This window comes from Hippopotamus amphibius, chromosome 8, assembly GCF_030028045.1.
Source record: "Hippopotamus amphibius kiboko isolate mHipAmp2 chromosome 8, mHipAmp2.hap2, whole genome shotgun sequence".
NCBI lineage: Eukaryota > Metazoa > Chordata > Mammalia > Artiodactyla > Hippopotamidae > Hippopotamus > Hippopotamus amphibius.
This window is the reverse complement of record NC_080193.1, coordinates 101,987,094-102,006,748: the sequence shown is the minus strand read 5'-3', so window position 1 is coordinate 102,006,748 and position 19,655 is coordinate 101,987,094. Positions and strand designations below refer to the sequence as shown.

The 19,655-nt window shown below is 38.0% G+C and overlaps 1 protein-coding gene and 1 pseudogene across 8 annotated transcripts in view; one reads left to right on the top strand and one right to left on the bottom strand.

Annotated features, from left to right (window-relative positions):
* CARF (calcium responsive transcription factor) overlaps nucleotides 1–19,655 on the top strand; it is a 75,406-nt gene that overhangs the window by 22,094 nt on the left and 33,657 nt on the right. For 6 of the 8 annotated variants that reach the window (XM_057744269.1, XM_057744270.1, XM_057744267.1 and 3 more), the window contains 4 exons: nucleotides 636–825; nucleotides 5,058–5,178; nucleotides 7,554–7,697; nucleotides 9,118–9,351. In XM_057744269.1, the coding sequence (XP_057600252.1) occupies nucleotides 636–825; nucleotides 5,058–5,178; nucleotides 7,554–7,697; nucleotides 9,118–9,351 (689 nt within the window). Of the gene's footprint in view, nucleotides 1–635; nucleotides 826–5,040; nucleotides 5,179–7,553; nucleotides 7,698–9,117; nucleotides 9,352–19,655 lie in introns of those variants that run through there. The other 2 variants (XM_057744273.1, XM_057744272.1) reach the window with 2 other exon arrangements.
* Nucleotides 12,905–14,558, bottom strand: LOC130858204 (tubulin alpha-1A chain-like; annotated as a pseudogene).

The following is a 19,655-nucleotide window of genomic DNA, read 5'->3' as shown; positions in this document are numbered from 1 at the left end:
TGATAAACCCAGTGACAGGGCAAGAATAAAGATGCCAATGTAGAGAACAGACTTGAGGACACAGGGTGGGGACCAAAGGGGAAGCTGGGACGAAGTGAGAGAGTAGCATTGACATATATACACTACCAAATGTAAAATAGATAACTAGTGAGAAGCTGCTACATGACACAGGGAGATCAGCTTGATGATGGGTGATGCCTTAGAGGGCCAGGACAGGGAGGGTGGGAAGGAGTCGCGGGAGGAAGAGGATATGGGGATATATGTATAAATACAGCCGATTCACTTTGTTGTACAACAAAAACTGGCACAGCCATGTAAAGCAATTATACTCCAATAAAGAGCTTAAAAAAAGTGCATTTCTGGGTATAGAAAAAGCTTTTCTTCTAGTTGAGGGATACTTGCAATCCCTCAATTGTGGGGGATAGATAATATCAATTTATTTACATGATTTATTTATACCTTACCTTATTTCAGGAAGAATTTAAGACAGCTTACAAAAATACTTAAAAATATATTAGCAACGTGGAAGTTAAAAGTGAGAGCTAAAGAATAAGGAACAGGAATGGAAACATAAAATGGAACTAAGAAATGTATATCTTAATAAGTGATACGTGTGTGTGAATTTCTATATGCAGAAAATTGGAGATTCATACCGTGGCTACTGTGTAAGTGAGACTGAATTAGAAAGTGTCCTAACATTTCACAAGCAGCAAACACAGAGTGTTTGGGGGACCCGCCAATCTCCAAGCCCAGCCAAGCCAGCTACACGCTTGATGTGGAAATCCCAGTATGTCCCATATGATGGAATCCCATTTGTTAATGCAGGTACTTTTTAAAAGATTTATTTTAAAAAGTTCAGCAGCAGCCATGATCCATTGTGAAAATGTGGTTTTCCTAAGGTGATGCATTTTCATTTTGGTAGATGACAACTGACTGTTAATTGGTGAAAATGTGTGTTAAACCGAAAAGAAAACTTATAGTAAATGTAACCAATTATTTTCTGTTTGTAAAATTGTATTTTAGTATATTAGGGTAAATAAATAATACTTTATACTGAAAAATAGAAAGTAAAAAATATATAAATTCCTGGTAGACCTATTTATAAAAATTAAACCGTAGAGCAGTTTTATTATTTTAAATACGTATAGCTGGTTGGGGTGGTTTTTTTTTTCCCATCCAATCCAGATATTCTTTCTTTCTCTCTTGATTTGTCTTGTGGGAGAAAAAGCAGTGTCCATTTTATATAGCTTATAACTCTGGAGTTCTTATGTAGCACTGGTATACAATCTGGAGTTATGCAGAATTCTAATTTTAGGGTTCTCAAGCATCAGGTGTGTTGCATACAGCATTCTCAAACACTGGGCTAGTGTTTACTAAAGCAATAGAGTTTCCAATAATTCCCAGAGAGTCACCCTAGGACTAGTCAGACCCCAAGGAACCTAAGAATAAGTGATTTATTTTAGAACTAAGGGGGCACTAATTCCACTGGAAGAGTTGCAGCTTATCCTAGAGCTCTGAGGGTAAAGAGAACTACTTAGAGGAAGATGAGATAAATGTAACCGCTTCTGCCCATGTCTTATTCTCCTTCCTAGTGCACATCCCTTCTTAACTCTCCTCAGGCAGCTACTACATGAATTTGATGTGTATTTTTATACTTTATCTTACATGTTTGTATTTATAATAATATATTTTATTGTTTTGAACATTTCAAAGTATATGTAAGTAGTAAACTAGATATTCTTAGGTAGACTTTTCACTCACTCCTATTTTTTGAAATCTATCCATATTGATACTTATAAATTCTAGTTAATCCAATTTAATTATTATGTAATTTAATATTATATAATAAATTAATAATAAACTGTTACTTAAATTTGATCATTCCAGCATATGACCAAACAGCAGTTATTTTTCTACTAATGATAATTTAGGTTGTTTCCAATGTTTCAATATTACAAAGAATTCTATAGTCTAACCTCCATGATACATGTTTTCTGTTGGAAAGTTGTAAGTATTCTAGAGTGTGTGCATTAAAGTGCAATTGCGGAGTTGTGAAGTATGCTCACTTCATCTTTACAAGATCATCTCAAGTTGCTTTCTAAGGTGGTTGTTCAGGTCCAAAATCCCTTCTCTAAAATTTTTTTTTCCAAATATATTTCAGAATTCTGTATTTTGGGAATATAATGTGCTAATGTTACAGAGTACTCCTAGCAAGTGTTCTATAGACAATATTGTGTAATCAAACACTGTAATACATTATGCATAGTCACACTAAAAAGAATAAGTAGAGACTATAAATAGCATTATAAAGTTCAGGTCAGGTTTTGCAACCAAATGTATTCCAAAAAATTTTGCTTTCTGTGCTTTTTAAATACAAGACTCATATGTGAGGGATTGACAACCAATTTTTAGTCCTTTCAGCAATGTATGAAAATTTCCCTTTCCTGCATTCATTCTGTGATTTAGCATTCTCAGATTTTAAAAAATCTTTATACGATGGGAATTTTCATATGCGTATCAAAGTAGAGGTAATAAGATATGAAATCTCATAACTCCATGTATCCATCATCCAGCTTCAACAAATATCAACATGTGGTCAGTCTTGTGTCATTTATACCCCTACACACTTCTTCATTCCCAAAGATGATTTTATAGAAAATTCTAGATATCGTTTCATCTATAATTACTAAAGTATATAATATATACTGAAGTATACATCTGAAGTATAAGGACTCTTTATATAAATATAATGACAATGCCATTATCACACTTAAAAAGAATTAACAGTAATTTCTTTTCTTTTCTTTTTTTATAATTTTTTTATTTTTTGGCCATGTGGCATGTTGGATCTTAGTTCCCCAATTCCCCAATGCCCTCTGCAGTGGAGGTGTGTAGTCTTAACCACTGGACCACCAGGGAAGTCCCAACAGTAATTTCTTAATGTCATAAGTTGTCCATTGTTCACATTTCTCCAGTTATCTCATAATTCTTTTTTCAGAGGTTTGTATAAATTCTCATGCAAACCATGTTCATGGATCAAATTTGGTTGTTTCTTCTCATCTAAAAATTTTTCCCCTCTTTTCCCCCAGGTAGTTTGTCCTGTAGAGTTTGCCATATTCAGGATTTTGCTGATTCTATCTCTGGTGTTTTTTTTTTTAAATTAATTAATTAATTTTATTTTTGGCTGCATGGAGTCTTCGTTGTGCGTGGGCTTTCTCTAGTTGTGGAGAGCAGGGCTACTCTTCGTTGTGGTTTGCAGGCTTCTCAGTGTGGTGGCTTCTCTTGTTAAGGAGCACGGGTTCTAGGTACACAGGCTTCAGTAGTTGTAACACTCGGGCTCAGTAGTTGTGGCTTTTGGGCTCTAGAGTGCAGGCTCAGTAGTTGTGGCACACGGGCTTAGTTGCTCCTCCGCATGTGGAATCTTCCTGGCCCAGGGATGGAACCCATGTCCCCTGCATTGGCAAGAGGATTCTTAACCACTGTGTCACCTGGGAAGTTCTCTCTGGTTTTTTTTAACATGTTCTTTCATCTGCTGTATTTCCTGTAATCTCTTAGTTCTAGAAGTTTGATTAAATGAAGATTTAATCTTCATTAAAATATTTTGCAAGAACACTTTATAGGTGTGCTTTGTACTTCTTATCACTAGTTATGTAGCATTTTTAACTGTAAGATTGATCAGTGGATTCTGTTATTTTAGAATATTGTCAAATTGTTTTTATTCTTGCCAATTTGAAGAGTGAAGGAGAGTATTTTACTGTTGTTTTAATTTGCATTTCCCTGTTTATTAGTGAATTTGAACATCTTTTTATTGTTTATTTAATATCCTTTTTTTTTCTTTCTGAATTGCCAGTTCATAGTCTTTGCCCATTTTTCTGTTTGATAGTTTTTATTTTTAAAAAAATTATTTATGGTTCTTTATATTCTGCATATTAATTCTTTGCTTTACGTATTATAAAATATTTTCTCAAACTGTGATTTTCCTTTTACCATTATTTAGAAGAAGTTAGTATCAGCCTTATCAACATTTTTATTCATGATTGGTGTTTTTGGTTTTATATTTGAAAAGTTTGCTGTACCCTACATAGATTAGGATATTCAATTTAAAATCTTAAATTGTGTAGTTTTCACATCTGCTTATTTGTGTTATCTATTGCACTGTAACAAATTACCCCAAATGTGGTGGTTGAAAGCAACAAGCATTTATTATCTCACAGTTTCTGTGGGTCAGGAATCCAAGAGCAACTTAGCAAGGTGGTTCTGCCTCAGGTTCTCTCACAAGACAGCAGTTAAGGTGTTGGTTGGAGCTGCAGTCATCTCAGGACTTGACTGGGGGAGGATCTGCTTCCAAGCTCATTCACGTGGCTGTTGGCAGGCCTTATTCTTTGCCAGGTGGGCCTCTCCACAGACCTACCTCACCACATGACATCTCATTTCACCCAGAGACAGCAATCCAAGCAAGAGCAAGAAAGCACACAAGATGGAAGTTACAGTCTTTTTATAACCTAATATCAAAAATAACATCCTGTCACTTCTGCCATATTCATTAGAAGTAAGTTATTAAGTCTAGCCCATGCTTAAGGGGAGGGAATTACCAAGGACATGAGTACTAGGAGGCCAGGATCATTGGGAGCCATCTTAGAGGCAGGTAATCACATTATTCTAACAGCTCAAATAGAAAGAAGGAAATAAATAATTATAAAAGGAAATAAAATTTTAAATGATATTAATATTTATTAGTAAATGTAGTAGTTGCTAATTTCTACTTATAAAGTAGTAAATTTTATTATTAAAAACCATACATATGTAAATATCAGTTGACATTCAGTAGATGTGGTATTTGCTAATTTCCTTACCATAATATGGTACATTTGGTAAACATTAAACTTTTATATTTATGTATTTGCACATCTTAGTAAGTCTTACTGATGTTTTCTTTCCTTAAGGTTGTATAATTGGGAGTATAGATTTTGTCATTGCTACCACCAAGTTATTTTTAATCTACTATCCAGAACAGATGGATACTTGAATTAATATCAATAGTTGGTTTTGGCCCACAGGGAGTAGAGCTGTGGTAATGGAGTGTCAGTATGGGCCAAGAAGAAAAGGTTTCCAGTTAAAAAAAATCAGTGAGCAGGAAAGCAGGTCTTGTCAGCTCTACAAAGCCACTTGTCCAGCCCGGTAAGCTTTATTTTCTTTTATTTATTTTTTATTAAGCATTTATTTTTATTAAGTTTATTAAGTTTAAGCAGTGCCAAGAGTATACAGTGAAACCTGTTTCCTCTTACCCCTGCTTCCTATGTCCCACTTTAAGGCAACAACTCTTACCAGTTTCTTGAATAACCTTGCAAAGATATTCTACATATATGCATATAGGTATATGCTCTACTTTATCCTCATAAATGTTGAAGATCTCAGTAAAGATTACTAATATTTTTTTCCCTTAAATTTGCATAGTAGCATACCTTCTCTCCTGCTATGAATTCACATTGATATATTTCCATTCTGAATGCCTACTGTGGTGGTTTGCTGCATAGCTATTATGCTTCATACTAGTGTGAATGTAGAGACGTATACTACTCTGCCCTTTTAAAAAACATTTTATTGAAGTATAGTTGATTTACAATGTTGTGTTAATTTCTACTGTACAGCAAAGTGATTCAGTTATACATATAAATTTTTTTTTCATATTCTTTTCCATTATGGTTTATCACAGGATATTGAATATAGTTCCCTGTCCTTTACAGTAGGACCTTGTTGTTTTACTCTACACCTTTTTTTTCATTCCCAATATATCTCAAGGCTGGCTTCATGTCTGTATATAAATGAACTGATTCCCTCTTTTTATTGATTGATAATTTTAAAAAGTGAGATATAATTGACATATAACATTATATTAGTTTCATGGTTGCTTCTTTTTAATAGCCATATAATATTCCATGTATAGATAAATTATTTACTTAATTCTCCAACAATGGACATGTAGGCTCTGAGAAATATTCTTTATTATTATATACAAAGCTGCAGGTAATAACATTGTACCTATTTGTACACTTTTGTAAGTATATTGATGGAATAAATTCCTTGAAATGATATTGCTAGGGCAAGTATTGTATTCTTTTTAAATGTTGACAGGTGTTGCAGAGTTGCTTTGTAGAGTGATTTTACCAATTGTATTCATTATAGTTTACCAATTATATTCTTATATCAGCAATGTATAGGACCAACATAATAAATTTTAGATAGACTAGGACTACTGAGTAATCATTGCTCTGGCTGAGAATGAAAAATGTGTACCAATAAAAGATTTTTATAATGTTCTTTACTAATATTCTTTTTCTCACACATTGAAATTATTTTCAATCATGAGGTAAAATTTTAAGATGACATGTAAAGGTTGGATTTAGTTGAGCTTTGAAATGTTTTATTTTAGCATTACATCTCATATCACAAACCTCAGGATTCTCAAGAAGTTTTTAAGCCAGTTATGTTTAATCTGATAACGTTAACTTTAGACAATATTTAAACCTGACCATTAAACAAAACTTTCAACTTAAGCAATTGCTTTTAAATATAAGCAGTGTAGAATTTTAGATATAACTTGAGAGAAAATCTCTTATGTAAAGACATCATTTTATGCTCTATCATTCTATAAGTCCTTTTTGAGTATCTGTTCTGTGCCCAGCAACAACATTGGGTGCCATGGGAAGGAGGGAGACTAAAAGAGGTATGTGATTTTACTTAATCATGGGAAACTTAAAATATTGTTAGGATAGATCAGGAAGCAAAAAACTATTAGAGAACATAACAGTATTGTATATAATGTTAAATGTGTGGATTAGCTAACTGTCTTCAGAGAAGGAATACATCCTAGCAAACAGGAAAGAAAATGCAACTTAATCTGGATACTGAAGTTTAGATTGAATTTGGTAGGTAGAGAATTAGAAGGAAGATATGGTAGGCAAGGAGAATGATATAAAGAAAGATATAGCATGATTGTATATTTGGTATCAGAGGAGGAAGGAACTTTGAGATGATAAACTTTACAGGAAAAGCAGTTTTATATTTGAAGTAATTAAAAGATGGTTGAATAAATTAGGATCAAATAGAATGCCTTGAATGCTGCTAAGAAATTTGTACTTGATTAAAGATCAAATAGCTTCTTCAACAGCAAAGTACAAATGTGAAGGATTATTGTGGCATTGATATATCAAGTGGATTTAAGAAATGGAAGACTGGAGGCCTAGAGGCTCCGGAAAGAGGGTAATCCAAGCGTGAGGTGTTAATAGCTTCCAGGAGAATGGAGAAGAGACAGATCCAGAAAAAAAAAGTTAATACTCATGGTATTTAGACATTTTTACTAAAGTAATGATTATTGTTAATTTGCTAAGTATTATACAACTGAGAATATGGCATATCTTTCACATAATCATCTAAATGTTTTCTAGATTAATTAAATTTTTCTAAACTTCAATGCTTAAAGTAAACTTCTGGTTGATAAGTTATCCTTGAAATTATAGTATAATGAAACAAATTCTTCTTTTTCTTATAAAAAGGATTTACATTAAAAAGGTACAGAAATTTCCTGAATATAGAGTTCCTACAGACCCCAAAATTGACAGGAAAATAATCCGAATGGAGCAGGAAAAAGCCTTTAACATGCTAAAGAAGAACTTGGTAGATGCTGGTGGTGTTCTTAGGTATGACATTTATATTGTTCTTTTATTTTACAAATTACTTCGCTCCATTTGCAAGAATTCTGTCTATAAGAGAAATTTATATTATGTTTTCCAGTTATTTCATTGAGAAATATAATGTAGATGTCTTATTAGTAGCTCCCTAGGTATTAAAATGATTTGCCACTATATAAGCTATCAAGTTTATCATCCAAATGTGGATAGTTTGAGCAAAGAATTCTTTATACCATGTGGAAGTTTTTTCCCAAAATGATAAATACATATTTAGCAATACATTTTAGTACTTTTTTTCAGATACTTATTAGGAGCTGAACTTGCAATCACCTATATATATATGTAAATATATATATATACACACACACACACACATATATATATATATATATATATATATATATATATATATTTAAACCCATCTTTGATTACTGGCAGCCAGATTTGAATTCTAAGCCCTATATAAAATCCATTTTATATCTTTTATGCTTCAGGTTTTAAATAAGAAATATTAGTTTTCTTTCTTACTTTCCTCTATGTGCTGGTCCAGGTGAAGAATTTATAATGGGGTTAAGTGTATGGAATATAATTTTTATGTGATCTTTAGGAAAAGTTTCAGATATATGAAAAATAAATACAGTCAGTAATTAGACTGTTCAGTTTGCAGAATATTGCGTATAATTTTTAAGTAAGCTCCATTTCATGCAATATCAGTCAGTGCAAGCATTTTGTTATAAATATATTTATTAAAACTGTATCCTATTAGATCAGTTCATTTTCATAGAATCTGTGTTTTGCCTTGCATGACTGTTTGAGGAATCTGTATTCACCTTTTAGTTGATTCTCTTGCTCACTGGGGCAAAAGGAGCTGGAGTGTTGTGGGGCCAGTATGTTGAGTTCCTGTCAGAGAAGATTCTCTCACATAGCTCAATCTTTGTAGGCCCTGAATTATATCCACTCTTTGGTTAGAAGGATTATATGTACAACACAGAAGTTGTAATTTGGGAACAAAATGGTAGAAGAATGGGAAAATACACATTCAAAAGATGATGATTTTAAAAGTCTCATTATTTTGAGGTAAAATTTACTTAATGTGAAATTTTAAATACCATTTTCATGTATACTTAAATCTTGCACCCTCCTTAACTTTAGGGACGTAGTAAAAGTCTTTAAAGGTTTATAAAGATTTTTATTTAATTGGGTATGAAACCAATCTTAGAAGAGTTGAGAGAACATTTTAAATTTTATTTATATTTATTTTATTTTTATTTGTTATTTGCACTTCTAAAATTTATTTTTATTTAATATGATATAATCATATATAATTTTCCTTAAAAGATTATTCCTTCTGTTGATGAGTATTAACGTAAGTAACTATGATTCTTGCCTTTGTCTAGTAATATAATTTTAAATATTTTTTTCTTGTCAGGTGGTATGTACAGTTACCTACGCAGCAAGCTCATCAGTATCACGAATTAGAGACTCCCTGCCTCCCTTTATCAACTTCCCCTTTTCCTATGTCTTCTCTTGAAGAAGAGGAAACTACGGTTAGAGATGAGAACTGTACGTTACCCTCACGTCTACATCCTCAAGTAGCACATAAAATTCAAGAATTAGTATCACAGGGAATAGAACAAGTGTATGCAGTAAGGAAACAGCTAAGGTACAGTAGAAACAAATTGTTCTTTTACATTTTTCATTTCTGTTGGTTTAAATAATACACTTAACAATATGGATGTCTTCCAGGATATATGCTATCAGAGTAGATAAGGAATATTGTTTATTAATTTATTGAAATAATCTTATTTATGAACTGATTGTTTTTCAGCAGATGCTTGGCAAGCCGTGAGTAATGATTCAGATTACTCATTTGAGATATTCCATATTCAGATTTGGCAAATTGGACTCTTTCTAAATGATATAACGTGGAATTATGTACTAAATACCGTTACAGAAAAAAAATTTGTAGAAAAGATTTTAAAACATAGGCCAAGGTACTTGTTTTAATCTATTTGAAATGCAATTAAATTTTATTAGAACAAAAGAATATGGATAGTTTTTTATTTAATGAAATTTTATATGTATTACTCTGGTCTAATTTTATTGATACTCAGGATATAATAATTAATAATAATAATAATAATAATTATGTGGCACTATGTTGTGCCAGCTATTGTGCTAACCACTTTATAGGCATGATCTCATTTATTCTTATGACTCTATAAAGTTAGTGTGTTTATCCTCATTCTGCAGATGAGGAAGTGGAGACTCAGGGTGGTTAAAGAGGTACAGGCAGAAGTGAAATCTAGGTCTGACTCTACAGCCTGTGTTCTTCACCATGATTTCTGCGACTTAACAGATCTTATTCCTGCTGGTTATTGTGTAGTCTGATATGAACAGCACAATGAGTATTTCCCAGGATTATTTCTTAATTAATACATGGCTTTTCTATTTAGCAGCTTTCTTAGACACTTTATGTTCATTTTCATTGGGGCATTGTTAGAACAGAGCCAAAGTTTGGTAAGCTATCCACTATTTTACTAAACCTAAATCTTAAGAAAGAGTTATAATACATCTCTGCAAAATGGTATACTGAATGTAATGTACAAAGAATATATATATTGAGTTTTATAATTTCTTTTATGTATTTATTTTCTCTACCATCATGTGGTAATGCTGCCTTTTCTTTCTTTTTTTTTTAAGCTCTTTATTGGCATATAATTGCTTTACACTCTTGTACCAGTTTTTGAGGTACACCAAAGTCAATCAGCTGTATTTAGACATATATCCCCATATCACCTCCCTCCCGCGACTCCCTCCCACCCTCTCTGTCCTGGCCCTCTAAGGCATCACCCATCATCAAGTTGATCTCCCTTTGTTATACAGCAACTTCCCACTAGCTATCTGTTTTACTGTTGGTAGTATATCTATGTCTATGCTACTCTCTGACTTTGTACCAGCTTCCCCTTCACCCCCACCCCCCATCCCCGTGTCCTCAAGTCCATTCTCTACAACTGCACCTTTATTCTTGCCCTGTCACTGGGTTCATCAGTACCATTTTTTTAGATTCCGTATATATGAGTTAGCATACGGTATTTGTTTTTCTCTTTCTGGCTTACTTCGCTCTGTATGACAGCCTCTAGCTCTATCCACCTCATTACATATAGCTCCATTTCATTCCTTTTTATGGCTGAGTAATATTCCATTGTATATATGTGCCACATCTTCTTTATTCATTCATCTGTTGATGGGCATTTAGGTTGCTTCCATGTCCTGGCTATTGTAAATAGTGCTGCAATAAACATTATGGTACATGTTTCTTTTTGGATTATCGTTTTCTCTGGATATATGCCCAGTAGTGGGATTACTGGGTCATATGGTAGTTCCATTTTAAGGAACCTCCAAATTGTTTTCCATAGTGGCTGTACCAACTTACATTCCCACCAACACTGCAGGAGAGTTCCCTTTTCTCCACACCCTCTCCAACATTTATTGTTTCTAGATTTTTTGATGATGGCCATTCTGACCAGTGTGAGGTGATACCTCACTGTGGCTTTGACTTGCATTTCTCTAATGATTAGTGATGTTGAGCATCTTTTCACGTATTTGTTAGCCATCTGCATGTCTTCTTTGAAGAAATGTCTGTTTAGGTGTTCTGCCCATTTATGGATTGGGTTATTTGCTTTTTTGGTATTAAGCTGCATGAGCTGCTTCTATATTTTGGAAATTAATCCTTTGTCCATTGCTTCATTTGGCAAGTATTTTCTCCCATTCTGAGGGTTGCCTTCTTGCCTTGTTTATGGTTTCTTTCTCTGTGCAAAAGCTTTTAAGTTTCATTAGGTCCCATTTGTGTATTCTTGATTTTATTTCCATTATTCTAGGAGGTGGGTCAAAAAGGATCTTGCTTTGATGTATGTCATAGAGCGTTCTGCCTATGTTTTCCTGTAGGAGTTTTATAGTGTCTGGCCTTACATTTAGGTCTTTAATCCATTTGGAGTTTATTTTTGTGTATGGTGTTAGGAAGTGTTCTAATTTCATTCCTTGACATGTTGCTGTCCAATTTTTCCAGCACCACTTATTGAAGAGGCTGTCTTTTTTCCATTGCATATTCTTATCTCCTTTGTCAAAGATAAGCTGCCCATACGTGCTTGGGTTTACCTCTGAGTTCTCTATTCTGTTCCATTGATCTACCTTTCTATTTTTGTGCCAGTTCCGTACTGTCTTGATCACTGTGGCCTTGTAGTATAGTTTGAAGTCAGGAAGCCTGATTCCACCATCTCCGTCTTTCTTTCTCAAGATTGCTTTGGCTACTCAGGGTCTTTTGTGTTTCCATACAAATTGTAAGATTTCTTGTTCTAGTTCTATGAAAAATGCTGTTGGTAATTTGATAGGAATTGCGTTGAATCTGTAAATTGCTTTGGGTAGTACAGTCATTTTCACAGTATTGATTCTTCCAATCCAAGATCATGGTATGTCCCTCCATCTGTTTGTGTTGTCTTTGATTTCTTTCATCAGTGTCTTATAGTTTTCTGCATACAGGTCTTTTGCCTCCTTAGGCAGGTTTATTCCTAGGTATTTTATTCTTTTTGTTGCAATGGTAAATGGGACAGTTTCCTTAATTTCTCTTTCTGCTCTTTCGTTGTTAGTGTATAGGAATGCAAGAGATTTCTGTGCATTAATTTTATATCCTGCTACTTTACTAAATTAATCACTGAGTGCTAGCAGTTTTCTGGTAGAGTCTTTAGGGTTTTCTATGTGTAATATCATGTCATCTGCAAAGAGTGACAATTTTACTTCTTCTTTTCCAATTTGGGTTCCTTTTATATCATTTTCTTCTCTGATTGCTGTGGCTAAAACTTCCAAAACTATGTTGAATAATAATGGTGAGAGTGGGCACCTTTGTCTTGTTCCTGTTCTTAGAGGGAATGCTTTCAGTTTTTCACCATTTAGAATGATGCTGGCTATTGGTTTGTCATATATGGCTTTTATTATGTTGAGGTAATTTCCTTCTATGCCCGTTTTCTGGAGCGTTTTTATCATAAATGGATGTTGAATTTTGTCAAAAGCTTTTTCTGCGTCTATTGAGATTATCATGTGGTTTTTATCCTTCAATTTGTTGATATGATGTATCACATTGATTGATTTGCATATATTGAAGAATCCTTGCATTCCAGGGATAAACCCCACTTGATCATGGTGTATGATCTTTTTTTTTTTTTTGATTTAAGACAAGGAATACTTTATTCAAACCCATCAGAGAAATGGATAGCTTGGGTCTGTAACAAAACGTTGTGTTTTCAAGCATAGGTCAGCAATTGTATATGAGAGTATACACTGCTACATACAGATGAACTGATCAGACCACAACTTTTCAATGTTTAAAACAGAATAAGCTTCCCTGTAAAAGCAGCACCTTTGTGACATTGTAACTTTAGTACTTCTCTCCTTCCTCTCCCTCTCCTTCAACAGAATCCACACCAACCTACTCATAATCCTTCTCAAGGGCAGCCGTGTCCTCACGGGCCTCAGAAAACTCTCCTTCCTCCATGCCCTCACCCATGTACCAGTGAACAAAGGCATGCTTGGCGTACATCAGGTCAAACTTGTGGTCCAGGCGAGCCCAGGCCTCAGCAATGACTGTGGTGTTGCTCATCATGCACACAGCCTGCTGTACTTTGGCCAGGTCTCCACCAGGTACCACAGTGGGAGGCTGGTAATTGATGCCAACTTTGAAGCCAGTGGGGCACCAGTCCACAAACTGGATGGTACACTTGGTCTTGATGGTGGCAATGGCAGCACTGACATCTTTGGGAACCACATCGCCATGGTACAACAGGCAGCAAGCCATGTATTTACCATGGCAAGGGTCGCATTTCACCATCTGGTTGGCTGGCTCAAAGCAAGCATTGGTGATCTCTGCTACAGAAAGCTGTTCATGGTAGGCTTTCTCAGCAGAGATGACAGGGACATATGTGGCCAGAGGGAAGTGGGTGCGGGGATAGGGCACCAGCTTGGTCTGGAATTCTGTCAGATCGACATTGAGGGCTCCATCAAATCTCAGGGAAGCAGTGATGGAGGACACAATTTGACCTATGAACCTATTCAGGTTAGTATATGTTGGGTGCTTAATATTGCGGTTTCTACGATAGATGTCATAGATGGCCTCCTTGTCTACCATGAAGGCACAACCAGAGTGCTCCAGGGTGGTATGGGTGGTGAGGATGGAGTTGTATGGCTCAGCTACAGCTGTGGAAACCTGAGGGGCTGGGTAAATGGAGAACTCCAGCTTGGACTTCTTGCCATAATCAACAGAGAGACGTTCCATCAGCAGGGAGGTGAACCAAGAACCAGTTTCCCCACCAAAGCTGTGGAAAACCAGGAAGCCCTGAAGACCTGTGCACTGGTCAGCCAGTTTCCGAATTCAGTCCAAGACGAGGTCAATGATCTCCTTGCCAATGGTGTAGTGACCTCGGGCATAGTTATTGGCAGCATCTTCCTTGGCTGTGATGAGCTGTTCAGGGTGGAAGAGCTGGCGGTAGGTGCCAGTGCGAACTTCATCAATGACTGTGGGTTCCAGGTCTACAATCACTGACCTGGGCACATGCTTGCCAGCGCCTGTCTCACTGAAGAAGGTGTTGAAGGAGTCATCTCCTCCCCCAGTGGTCTTGTCACTTGGCATCTGGCCATCAGGCTGGATGCCGTGTTCCAGGCAGTAGAGCTCCCAGCAAGCATTGCTGATCTGGACACCAGCCTGGCCAACGTGGATGAAGATGCACTCACGCATAGTTGCTGTTTTGCGGCTGCCGAGGAGATGGCGGAGAGGAGGAGGAGAGGTTGTTGCTTCTTACAGCGCGACTCTTAGGCAGTCAATGTAAGAGAACCTGTATGATCGTTTTAATGTGCTGTTGGATTCTGTTAGCTAGTATTTTGTTGAAGATTTTTGCATCTATATCCTTCAGTGATATTGGCCTGTAATTTTCTTTTTTTGTGACATCTTTGCCTGGTTTTGGTATCAGGATGATGGTGGCCTCGTAGAATGAGTTTGGGAGTGTTCCTCCTTCTGCTATATTTTGGACGAGTTTGAGAAGGATAGGTGTTAGCTCTTCTCGAAATGTTTGATAGAATTCGCCTGTGAATCCTTCTAGCCCTGGGCTTATGTTTGTTGGGAGATTTTTAATCACAGTCCTAATTTCCCTACTTGTAATTGGTCTGTTCATATTTTATATTTCTTCCTGGTTCAGTCTTGGAAGATTGTATTTTTCTAAGAATGTATCCATTTCTTCCAGGTTATCCAATTTATTGGCATATAGTTGCTCATAGTAGTCTTCTCTCATGATCTTCTGTATTTCTGTGGTGTCCATTGTTACTTCTCCTTTTTCATTTCTAATTCTGTTGATTTTCGTCTTCTTCCTTTTTTTCCTGATGAGTCTGGCTAATGATTTATTAATTTTGTTTATCTTCTCAAAGAACCAGCTTTTAGTTTCATTGATCTTCGCTATTGTTTCCTTCATTTCTTTTTCATTTATTTCTGATGTAATCTTTATGATTTCTTTCCTTCTGCTCACTTTGGGGTTTTTTTGTTCTTCTTTCTCTGATTGTTTTAGGTGTAAGGATAGGTTGTTTATTCGAGATTTTTCTTGTTTCTTGAGGTAGGACTGTATTGCTATAAACTTCCCTATTAGAATGGCTTTTGCTGCATCCCATAGGTTTTGGGTTGTGTTTTCATTGTCATTTGTTTCTAGGTATTTTTTGATTTCCTCTTTGATTTCTTCATTGATTTCTTGGTTGTTTAATAGCATATTGTTTAGTCTCCATGTGTTTGTATTTTTTACAGTTTTTTTCCTGTAATTGATATCTAGTCTCATGGTGTTGTGGTCAGAGAAAATGCTTGATACAATTTTAATTTTCTTGAATTTACTGAAGCTTGATTTGTGACCCAAGAGGTGATCTGTCCTGGAGAATGTTCCATGTGCACCTGAGAAGAAAGTGTATTCTGTCGTTTTGGGATGGAATGTCCTATAAATATCAATTAAGTTGAGATGGTCTAATGTGTCATTTAAAGCTTGTGTGTCCTTGTTTATTTTCTGTTTGGATGATCTGTCCATTGGTGTAAGTGGGGTGTTCAAGTCTCCTACTATTATTGTGTTACTGTCGATGTCTCCTTTTATGGCTGTTAGCATTTGCCTTATGTATTGAGGTGCTCCTATGTTGGGTGCATAGATATTTACAATTGTTATGTCTTGTTCTTGGATGGATCCCTTGATCATTATGTAGTGTCCTTCCTTGTCTCTTGTCATAGTCTTTACTTTAAAGTCTAATTTGTCCGATATGAGTATTGCTACTCCAGCTTTCTTTTGACTTCCATTTGCATGGACTATCTTTTTCCATCCTCTTACTTTAAGTCTATATGTGTCCCTTGGTCTAAAGTGGATTTCTTGTAGACAGCATATGTAAGGGTCTGGTTTTTGTATCCATACAGCCAGTCTGTGTCTTTTGGTTGGAGCATTTAATCCATTTACATTTAAGGTGATTATTGACGTGTATGTTCCTATTACCATTTTCTTAATTGTTTTGGGTTTTTTTTTTAGGTCTTTTCCTTCTCTTGTGTTTCTTGCTTAGAAAAGTTCCTTTAGCAATTGTTGTAAGGCTGGTTTGGTGGTGCTGAATTCTCTTAACTTTTGCTTGTCTGTAAAGCTTTTGATTTCTGTGTCGAATCTGAATGAGATTCTTGCTGGGTGGAGTATTCTTGGCTGTAGGTTTTTCTCTCTCAGGACTTTCAGTATATCCTGCCGTTCCCTTCTGTCCTGCAGAGTTTCTGCAGAAAAATCAGCTGTTATCCTTATGGGTTTTCCCTTGTATGTTATTTGTTGCTTTTCTCTAGTTGCTTTTAATATTTTTTCTTTGTGTTTAATTTTTGTTAGTTTGATTAATATGTGCCTTGGTGTATTTCTCCTTGGGTTTATTCTGTATGGGACTCTCTGCGCTTCTGGGACTTGATTAATTATTTCCTTTTCCATGTTCGGGAAGTTTTCCACTATAACCTCTTCAAGTATTTTCTCAGACCCTTTCTTTTCTTCTTCTGGGATGCCTATGATTTGAATGTTGGTGCAACTAATGTCATCACCAAGGTCTCTGAGACTGTCTTCCATTCTTTTTATTCTTTTTTCTTTTTCCTGCTCTGCAGCAGTTATTTCCCCCTTCTGTCTTTCAACTCACTTATTCGTTCTTCTGCCTCAGTTATTCTGCTGTTTATACCATCTAGAGTATTTTTAATTTTGGTTATTTTGTTGTCCATTACTGTTTGTTTGCTCTTTACTTCTTCTGAGTCCTTATTAACTGTTTCTTGTATTTTCTCTATTTTGTTATCAAGATTTTGGATCATCTTTACTATCATTACTCTGAATTCTCTTTCAGGCAATTTTCCTATTTCCTCTTCATTTATTTGGTCTTGTGTATTTTTACCTTGTTCCTTCATCTGTGACATATTTTTTTGTCATCTCATTTTCCCCCACTTTGGATGGGTGGAATTGCGTTCCTGTCCCACTGGGTGTTTGGCCTGAGGTTTCAAGCACTGGAGTTTGTAGGCTGTTGAGTATAGCTGGGTCTTTGTGTTGAGGTGAGAACCTCTGGGAGACCTCATTCTGATGAATATTCCCTGGGAACTGCGTTTTGCTTTTAGTCCAATGTTTTGGACTCAGAGCTCCCACCTCAGGAGCTCAGGCCTGACCCTGGGCTTGTACATCAAGATCCCATGAGCCATGTGGAGTAGGAAAATGAAAAAAATTTAACAACAACAACAAAAAAGTAGGAGAACAGCAGAACAATAACAAGAGAAAAAATACAATAAAAATAGGAAACTAACAGGTGTTAGAAAAAATTTTTAAAAAATGGAGTGACACCTGGAAGGTAAAACAACTGAGATAGCTGAAGTGAGGAAGGTGGGAAGAAAAAAAATAGGAAAAAAAAACAACTACCCAGAAAAGGCCTTGGCTGTGGGGGTGGGGCTTAGAGAAGGGGGGAGGGAAGGAAGGGTAGGCAATGGGCAGGGCCTATGCTTAGAAAAGGCCCTGGGGGTAGTGGGGAATGGGCCTTAGGCCCAATGAGGCAGAGGGACCCAGGAATGCCTCTGGTCCTGGGGCAGAGGACCAGGTCCAGGTACCCAGCAGGCTCCCTGCGCCCGAGTTGGTGGGAGAAATGGTAGGCAGCCCCCTAGTCCTCCAATCTGAGAAGGTTCCTCCCCCTTGGGTTCTCTTCTTCCTCACCACCTCTCTCCTATTCCCCTAGGACCCTCACAGCTGGAGGGGGCACTGGAAGGCAGGAGACCAGATTCTGACACTCAACAGGCTTCCTAGGGCCAACTGGGCTAGGGTAATGCCTGTGGCACTTCCCCAGATCTCCCAGTCTCATAACGTCCCTGTCCACCTCTCTTCCTCCCCCCGCCCCCCATGCTCCTAGGTCCCAAGCAGCTGGAGGGGGCCCTGGAGTGTGAAAGACCAGGTCCATGAGCCTAGCAGGCTTCCCAGGGCTAGTGGGCAGGGCAAATACCTTCCCCGTCTCCCTTGATCCTCCAATCCCAGAAGGCCCCTTACCCTGCCCGCCTCTCCTCTTCTCCTCTGCTTTCCTTCTACACCCCTAGGACCAGTGAGACCTATAGGTGCCCCTGGAGGACCGAAGACCAGGCCTGGCGGCACCACAGGCCTCCCAGTGCCAAGTGGGTAGGGAGATTTCCTGCAGCATCTCTCCTGATTCTCCAGTCCTGGAAGGTCCCCCCACCACTGTCTGCCTCTCTTTGCCTTCCCCTTCCACGCTCCCACACCCCTGGGACCAACATCCCCAGACCAGTGTGTCTGGGAGGGGACCCTGGAGAGTTGGAGACCAGGCCCCGGAGGCCAGCAGGCTTCCCGGGCCAGTGGGCAGCATAAATGTCTTCCGCTCCTCCCCCGATCCTCTGATCCCAGAGGGTCCCTCCCCCCTTCCGCCTCTCTTCTTCTCCCCCCACCGCTTCCCTCCTGTACTTCTAGGACCAACGGCCCGGAGGGGCCTTGGAAGGTAGAGGACCCGCATGGAAGAAATACCCGGCAGTGCCTCCCCTCTTCTTCTGACCTGGAAAGATCCCTTCCCACCTCCACTGTCTGCCTCTCTCCCTCTCCTCCCCCTCCCCCCTCCCCCAGGACCCATGTGCTGGAGGGGGCCCGGAGAATGAAGGACCAGGCCCTGGAGCCCAGTCAGCCTCCCTGGCCAAGAGGGCAGGCAAAACGCCCTCTCGCCTCCCCATCCCCTGATCTCAAAGGCCCTACCCGCACCAGTCTGCCTCTCCACCTCCTCACCCCTCCTCCCTCCTTCCCACAGCCCCAGGACCCAGGCAGCCCGGAGCGGGCCTTGGAGGGTGGAGGACCCCGCTGAGGGGCCCAGCAGGCTCCCAGGCCCGGGAGCTCAGCAGGCCTCCTGGCCTCCTGGGCAGGAGAAACCCAGTTGCAGTTTCCTGATCTCCCCAACCCCCAAGTGCCTCTCCAGATGGGAACCTCCCCCCTCAGCCAGCCACCCACCAGGGGTGCTGGTCCCGTCCAGCTTCCCCTTTCCTGCCCCGCTGACTTCCCCCAGGTCCTCCCTGGTTGCTCTGGGGTTCCTCTGGTCTTCTTGGGCCTCAGGTCCCCCCGCCAGCCTCTGGCAACCGATATATTTTTGGGGAGATGGGATCTCTGCATCTTCCCATGCTGCCATCTGGACTCCACCCTCTCCTGCCTTTTATTTCTATCTTCTCTCATGTCTACTTGTAAAATTTGAGCAGACCATATTTCATATATTAATTGATGGCTTTTGAAAGCAATGAAGCATGATGTTCATATGCATAACTTTGATATAGGCCCAGTGTCTCTTACTTACTGGCTAGGTGTACAACTCTGGGAAAATTACTTAACTTCTGTAGCCCTCAGTTCTCTCCTCTGTAAAGTGGGAATGATAATTATA